Source organism: Triticum dicoccoides, chromosome 5B (assembly GCF_002162155.2).
Source record: "Triticum dicoccoides isolate Atlit2015 ecotype Zavitan chromosome 5B, WEW_v2.0, whole genome shotgun sequence".
NCBI classification, from domain to species: domain Eukaryota; kingdom Viridiplantae; phylum Streptophyta; class Magnoliopsida; order Poales; family Poaceae; genus Triticum; species Triticum dicoccoides.
The window spans coordinates 716142145-716150146 of record NC_041389.1 but is presented as its reverse complement, the minus strand read 5'-3'; the positions used below and the strand labels follow the sequence as shown (position 1 = coordinate 716150146).

The 8002-nt window shown below is 55.4% G+C and overlaps 1 protein-coding gene across 1 annotated transcript; it reads left to right on the top strand.

Moving 5' to 3' along the window:
• Positions 1-1398: 1398 nt before the first annotated feature.
• On the top strand, positions 1399-3649 carry LOC119306839. Its single transcript, XM_037582960.1, has 2 exons — positions 1399-2830; positions 3073-3649. The coding sequence occupies exons 1-2, from the start codon at positions 1618-1620 to the stop codon at positions 3108-3110; spliced, it is 1251 nt and encodes a 416-aa protein (XP_037438857.1). The 5' UTR covers positions 1399-1617; the 3' UTR covers positions 3111-3649.
• Positions 3650-8002: the final 4353 nt, after the last annotated feature.

Here is an 8002-nt window from a genome sequence, read left to right as displayed (position 1 = left end):
AACCGGCGGATGGTAAACCGGTGGAGAGTTAAGACAGAGAGTCAAGACAGATGGCTAAGACAGACGGTAAACCAGCTGGTGGTAAACCGGCAGACAATGTTAAACCGGCAGACAATGTTAAACCGGCAAACAGTGATAACTGGGTTGTCAGGGGTTATGAAGCCTGAGATGTTATGAAGCCCAAGATGTTAAGAAGCCCATGAAGATAAGTTAGAATAGTTAAGTCTTAAGTCTGAGTTGGACTCTACATGTAACCCGCCTCTTCAACATATATAAGGAGGGGTAGGGCTCCCAAAGAGGGACGAGCTACAAGCAAGAAGAAACAATCTTAGAGCTAGATACAAAGAGGAGAGCCGGTTTACGGCGACTCCCTCGTGATGATAATGAGATCTAGCCTCAAACAGCATGTAGGGTTTTTACCGGATGATGTTTCCCCGGGCCCGAAGCTGTCTAAATCCCTGTCTTGTGTTGTGTTTCTCGATTCCGCTCAACCCCTCTTAAGCTACCACATAGATGCGCTGGCCTCGCGACTAAGTCCTGACACTAAGGACATTTGCCGTGACAATTCCACGACAGTTGGCGCCCACCGTGGGGCCTGCGCACGGTGGTGTTGAGTTCTTGAAGGGAGCTCTTCAAAGAATCGAGAAATTCACGATCGGCCGAATCAGAAAGAAACAGTTCGAAGGTATATTAATTATGGCAATGATCTCGTTGGGCAATGGAAAGTACGGTTAGCAAGTGACCATGGAACCAGCTTGGAAAAGTCTACGTCAGAGTTATATCCATTAAACCGGATCTACAACCAATGAGATTTGAAGGATACGAGGGTTTGGCATGTTCTCTGTGCCTTACCAAGGTAGCATGATCCGTCGAATCTGGTTTATCAAGTCCCGAGAAGATCAATAGCCGGTTTATCTGCTCAAACAAACCGGTTCATCATCAAGACCGAGTCAAACATAGGGATGCTTCTGACCCGCCGTTGAATCGCCGACCTTAGTTAAGCAGCCCTAAAGCCGTCCGCTGCGATGACGCTCTGCTTGAATCCGGCGTCGTTGGGCCGCCTCCCCTACGCGGTGAACCGCCAACGCGTCTGACCTCACATCGAGTCAACACCTCCACTGTTGCGATTCGACCACGACCGTCGCACCGTTCTGCAGTGACGGCCTCTGCCGACGCACCAAGCCGCCAGCGCCACCAGCAACGACGACCCGGTCGTCGAGTCACCTCCGCCGGCCTCGCTGATGCCTCCGTGTACTTCGGCCACTGCGGCCTCGCTTAAAGCTGCAACGCCGGCTCACCCGTGGCCCCCGACTCATTTCTGCCTCCGTTCAAATCGCCGCCTGGCGTGTTAGACTAATATATCACGGGATCGTGATATAATCCTAATCGCCTAAATCGAGGAGAATCGAATATTTGTGATCTCCCATTTATGGTAAGATTAGGTAGGATTGCATATACTTGTCTATATAATTAACACGTAATGGAAAGGCCCAGGTGTGGTCTATTCCTTCTCCAACTTTCATGGTATCAGTTTGCGATCGATCTTGATCGTTTCCGCTGCTCTTCCTCTACCTTACTCCAGCTCCAGCCGCCGGCCTCTCTTCTCCACCGTCTTGCATGGCGCCGTCCGACCCGAAAACCACGACCGAGGCGGAGGTCCACCCCAACGCCCACCTATGGGCGCAGGCCACGGCCATCCAGAGCGTCCGCTCTCTCGTCCCAGTCATCCTCGACTTCAAGGTGCCATCCTTCCCCAAGTGGCGCTGCTTCTTCAACATCGCTGTGACGACCTACGCCCTCGAGGACCACCTCACCACGGAGACGGCCCCGTCCGATCCCACATGGCTTCGCCTCGACGCTACCGTGCTACGCTGGCTGTACGGCTCCATGGCGCTGGACATCGTCGATCTCGTCATGAAGGCCGACGCCACCGCCTACACGGTCTGGACCGCCGTCGACGCGCTCTTCAACGACAACAAGAAGACGCGCGAGATCTACCTCGCTGAGGAGTTCCGCAGCATCAAGCAGGGTGACCGGTCTGTCACCGAGTATCTCCATCTGCAAAAGACGGCGGCCGACGCCCTCGCCGAGGTCGGCTCTCCCGTCTCCGACACCGACCTCGTCACCAACATCATCAAGGGCCTTCACGAGCGCTTCGACAGCGTGGCTGACATCGCCCCGCTCCTGACGCCGTTCCCGACCTTCCTCAACTTTCGGAACATGCTCCTCCTCCACGAGATGAAGGCGGCACGTCGTTCCACCACCAACTCCTCCGCCTCTGCCTTCTACTCCGCCAAGGGCAACCCTGGACACGCTGGTGGCTCGCAGGGTGCAGCCGGCGGCCAGCCATGGAGGCCACCCGCAAACCCTAATCATGGCGCCTCGGGTTACGGCAAGAACAAGGGCAAAAAGCCCAATGGTGGCTACGGCTCGAAGCCGTCCGGTGGCTCCGGCAACGCCGGCAACCTCATGCCGACGCCTTACAACCCCTGGACTGGAGCTATCCAGATGTGGCCCATGCAGCAGCCCGGCAGCGGCATCCTCGGGCCTCGCCCTGGCGCACCTCGCGCTCATGCCTACATGGCAGCGCCTCCGGCCACGCCGACGTCCCTCTACCACGACTACGGTGTAGCCCATGGCCAGGCGTACCAGTCTGGCGGCGCTCCCTACGGTGCAGCTTCCTATGGTGCAGCTCCCGCGCCTCGAGCACCTACGCCGACATGGGACCCATCTGCTCTTGCGCAGCAATTCAACACCATGACGCTGCAACCCCCTCCTCACGAGTGGATCATGGACACAGGCGCCACGGCTCACCTCTCGTCTGACCCTGGTACTCTCTCCTCTCTATCCCCACATCCTATTTTTCGTCATATCGTTGTTGGAGACGGCTCCACTCTCCCTGTCTCCACTTCAGGCCATGCCACTCTCCCTTCTCTTTTTCCAAATCGTCCACTTCATTTACACCATGTTCTAGTCTCACCGCGTATAATTCAAAACCTGATTTCAGTTCGTCAATTAACCACTGATAATAATTGTTCAGTTGAGTTTGACCCTCTCGGTTTTTCTGTGAAGGACCTTCCCACCCGGCGCGAGATTCTTCGGTGCAATAGTACGGGGGAGCTTTATCCATTCACACGGCCACCGCCACCCCGTGCTTTCGCTATCGTCACCGACACTCCGGACGTTTGGCACCGTCGCCTTGGCCATCCAGGACACGACGCTTTTCGTCGCCTCATACAGCATGTTTCTCTTCCATGTACTAAACAAATAAAAGACAGTTCTCTTTGTCATGCTTGTCAATTAGGGCGCCATGTTCGGCTGCCATTTTCTTCTTCTTCTAGTCGCACGACTCGGCCCTTCGAGCTAGTTCATTGTGATCTTTGGACATCTCCGATTTTGAGTATTTCAGGAATTAAATATTTCTTAGTCATTCTTGATGATTTTACACATTTTTTGTGGACATTTCCTCTACACCAAAAATCTGAAGCTTATGCCACGCTTTCTTCATTTCGTGCATTTGTGCATACTCAGTTCAACCTGACCCTTATGTCCATCCAATGCGACAATGGACGTGAGTTCGACAACCAAAAGCTCCACTCCCTTGCCGCCACACACGGCATACACATTCGTTTTTCCTGCCCATATACCTCTCAACAGAACGGGAAAGCTGAACGTATCATCCGCACGGTTAATGACATTGTGCGTTCTCTCCTATTTCAGGCCAGCTTACCGCCACAGTTTTGGGTCGAAGCCCTACATACAGCCACTCACGTCCTCAATCGCCTACCCACAAAAACCATCAACGCACCCTCCCCATATTTTGCACTATATCACACCCATCCATCCTATTCATCCCTTCGCGTTTTCGGTTGTCTATGCTACCCCAATACCGCATCCACCATGGCACACAAACTGTCCCCTCGTTCCAGCGCTTGTATTTTTCTTGGTTACTCTTCTCACCACAAGGGATACCGTTGCATGGACCTTGCCACACACCGCGTAATCATTTCTCGCCATGTTGTGTTTGACGAAAACTCATTTCCCTTTGCCTCCTCGCAGCCAACTCCTGCAGCCTCCTATGATTTTCTTGATGACCTCCCACCCATCGTCATACCTCCTATGCCACACTCTCCTGCTCGTCTCGTTGCGTCTGCACCTGAGCAGCCTGCAGCAGCGCCTGAGCAGCCTACTGCTGTTCCTGAGCCACCGGCGGCCTCTGTAGCCACTGATGCACCCCCACCTACGCGTGGCCGGTCACGCACACGCGCGCCCTCGCCTGCACCCTCGCATACCATGCGCACACGCAGCCGTTCTGGCATCCATGTGGCCGCCCGCGAGCGGCTTAACCTGCATGTTACTTCTGTTAACAGGTACTCTCCGGTTCCCACGTCAGTCCGTGCTGCTCTCAAGGACCCTAATTGGCTAGATGCCATGAACGTGGAGTATGGCGCTCTCCACATGAACAATACTTGGGATCTTGTGCTTCCTCCCAAGAATGCGAACGTCGTCTCCGGTAAATGGGTCTTTCGCCACAAGCTCAAACCGGATGGCTCTCTCGATCGCTACAAAGCTCGTTGGGTGCTTCGTGGTTTCTCTCAGGAGCAAGGTGTTGACTTCGATGAGACCTTCAGCCCGGTTGTCAAACCGGCGACGGTGCGGGTTATTCTCTCCATCGCCCTCTCCCTCAATTGGGAGACTCGCCAACTCGACGTCAAGAACGCCTTCCTTCATGGCACTCTCTCCGAGGTCGTCTACAGTCGACAACCCACCGGCTTCATCGACTCTACGCGTCCTCACCATGTATGTCGCTTGAACCGTTCCCTATACGGTCTCAAGCAGGCACCCCGCGCATGGTACCAGCGCTTCGCGGCCTTCATCATCTCTACCGGCTTCACGTGCGCGAAGTCCGACACCTCATTGTTTGTTCTCCGGTGTGAGGCGGGCACGGCCTTCCTCCTACTCTACGTGGATGACATTGTGCTCACCGCGTCGTCGAGCTGGCTTCTCGACAGGATCACAGCCTCCCTCCACTCCGAGTTTTCCATGACGGACATGGGCAGTCTCCACTACTTTCTCGGCATTGCGGTCACCCGCGACTCCTGTGGCATGCATCTCTCGCAAGCCAAGTACGCCGCGGAGATTCTGGACAAGGCCGGCATGTCTGCCTGCAAGTCCGCGACGACACCGGTTGACACGTCACCCAAGCTCGCCGCCACCGCTGGCCCTCCTGTGGCAGATCCGACAGAGTATCGGAGTCTTGCTGGGGCATTGCAATACCTCACCTTCACGCGCCCCGATATTGCCTATGCTGTTCAGCAGGTCTGCCTCCACATGCATGATCCTCGTGAACAACACCTTGCGGCCATGAAGCGTATCTTGCGCTACATCAAGGGCACACTCTCTCATGGCCTCCAACTCTACTCTACATCGTCGGATTCCATGATCACCTACACCGACGCAGACTGGGCTGGATGCCCTGACACTCGTCGTTCCACCTCGGGCTTCTGCGTATTTCTTGGTGATAACCTCGTCTCTTGGTCGTCAAAACGCCAGCATACGGTGTCTCGTTCTAGTGCCGAAGCTGAATATCGAGCTGTGGCCAACGCCGTAGCTGAGGCCAGCTGGATTCGACAGCTTCTCCACGAGCTCCATCGCCCTTCACCGACCGCCACGATTGTCTTTTGTGACAACGTCAGTGCCGTCTACATGTCGACGAACCCTGTCCAGCATCAGCGCACCAAGCACATCGAGATCGACCTCCACTTCGTTCGTGATCGTGTTGCCCTGGGGCGTGTATTGCATGTTCCGTCGTCTCGCCAGTTCGCCGACATCCTCACGAAGGGTCTCCCGTCACCGTTGTTTCTGGATTTTCGGTCCAGTCTCAACGTCCGCTCTCCTTCCGTTGTGACTGCGGGGGAGTGTTAGACTAATATATCACGGGATCGTGATATAATCCTAATCGCCTAAATCGAGGAGAATCGAATATTTGTGATCTCCCATTTATGGTAAGATTAGGTAGGATTGCATATACTTGTCTATATAATTAACACGTAATGGAAAGGCCCAGGTGTGGTCTATTCCTTCTCCAACTTTCATGGCGGACTCTCCCCGTCGCTCTCCACTTCCACCTAGAGAGAACCGGTCACGGCCTCCGTCCCGACACCTGCGACCTTGCCGGTAAATCGGTCACCGTTGACCGGATGTCTTCATGGCCCGGCAGCCTCGCTCCACCTCTGTTCGAGAGCCGCCGCGCTAACCAGCTTTGGCCCGCCCGCCGTGCCGCTCTGTCAATCCGCCATGATTTTAACCCGCCGCCAAGAGCTGCCACTTGACTACTGCAACTCGATCTCTTCTGACGAGAGCCGCCACCTAATCTTGAACCGTCATCTGATCGGCCTAACCGAGCCTTGCCGATTCACGCCACCTAGGCTGTTGGTTCCTCTACCAGCTATCTATCATCTTAAATCGCCGCGAGTTACCGCTGCAGTGGAGCCGCCTCTGCCTACATGAGTCGCCATGCATCTGCTAGTTGACCCGCCTTTGCTGAGGCTCGCTTCCGAGCCACAAGCCGCCTCCAATTCACAATACACCGAATGGCCGCTGTTGAATCGCCGGCCCCGAGCCGTCCGGTCACACCCGATCCGCCCTCGCCGGCGCGCCGGTTCACCACTGCAGTCAGCTGCTGCCCTCGCTGTCGTCTGCTCGCGCCGGTTTACCGCCCTGCGGCCTCACCCTGATGCTGTTACAGCCACAAGCCGCCGACGAGCCACCTCCTCAATGGCAAGTCAACGCCAAGCCACCCCAGCCTGGCGCTGCTTCCGAGCCGCCTGAGCTCGCGGCTCCGAGCCATCTCACTCGTTTTAAACCGGCGGCCGTCTGACCCGCCTCCATCGTTCGCGCAAGCTCACCACTGCAGTCTCGAGCTGGCCTTGCTTCTGTTGTGAGCCGTCTGCCGTCTCACTTCGAGTCGCCACCTACGGTCACCATCGCGGTGCTCGCTTCGTCCCTGCTAACTGCTGCAGCAACCCGCCGACGCATCCGAAGCCGCTCAGCCGCAGATCCGCCGGGCCGGTGTTTCGCCAAGCCGGTGCTCGGCCACCATTTTTCTGTCGAGTCGCCGACCCGCTTCATCGCCAAGCTGCCTCACCAGACTCTGCCTTCAGGACCTCAGGACCGGCCTAAGCCACATCAAAACTCCTCCTCCGGTCACATCTGCCAAAAGCTATACCACGCCGCGGCCGGTTCATTGTTATCTCTGCCATAAGCCGCCTCCGCCGTATGGTCTGCCGCGACGCCTCGGGAACGCGTGGTCACGGCCTCACCACAAGACGCCCTCGCTTCACGACGGCCTGCTCGTTTATGCCGTGTCGGCCTCCGATCGGAGGGCCCGGCCCCGCTTCCGAGTCACTGCGGGCTCCTGCGGTGCAGAGCCGCCCTGGCCTACGCGAGGCGCTGCTAAACCGGCCTACTTTTTCCGCGAGCAAGCTTCCTACTGAAACAATAAAGATCGCCAAGTCAGCGCAGATTTCAGTGTTCGGTTGTGGTGCAGAGTTTTCATACACATGAGGGCGTATATTCAGAAAAATATCTCATGGGCGCTCCTCTCACTACTGCTATTGTTCGGTGTATAAGGCAAAATAGTCCCAGATCAACGAAATATCTGTTGAGGATCATCAGCACTAGTTGACGTACATCCAAGAATTACCAAGACAGATAAGGCGTACAGTCCGGTTTGCCTCAAATGCGCCGGATCAACTAATGGATACCCTTGTGAAATTTGTTGTCTTACGGCAAGAACTACTATGGGCTTATTATTATATTTAGACAAACGAAAAGAAAGGAGGTTCTCACGGATGACTGCTAAAAAATGCCCAGTGGGAGGACAGACGTGTTTGAGGTCTGGAGCTGTTAAGGGAATGGAGATAAATCAAGTTCAGTTCAAGCTGTCTTACTCTGTCGGCCGGCTTACAACAGCAGTTTACCCACTGTTGTTGCTGTTTTA

What these genes read in the sequence shown, in the direction of transcription:
- LOC119306839 (XM_037582960.1), top strand. Translation starts at nt 1,618, where the DNA reads ATGGCGCCGTCCGACCCGAAAACCACGACCGAGGCGGAGGTCCACCCC. An exon ending in TCACCTCTCGTCTGACCCTG is followed by an intron (nt 2,831 to 3,072) that starts GTACTCTCTCCT and finishes TTTTCTGTGAAG; the next exon opens with GACCTTCCCACCCGGCGCGA.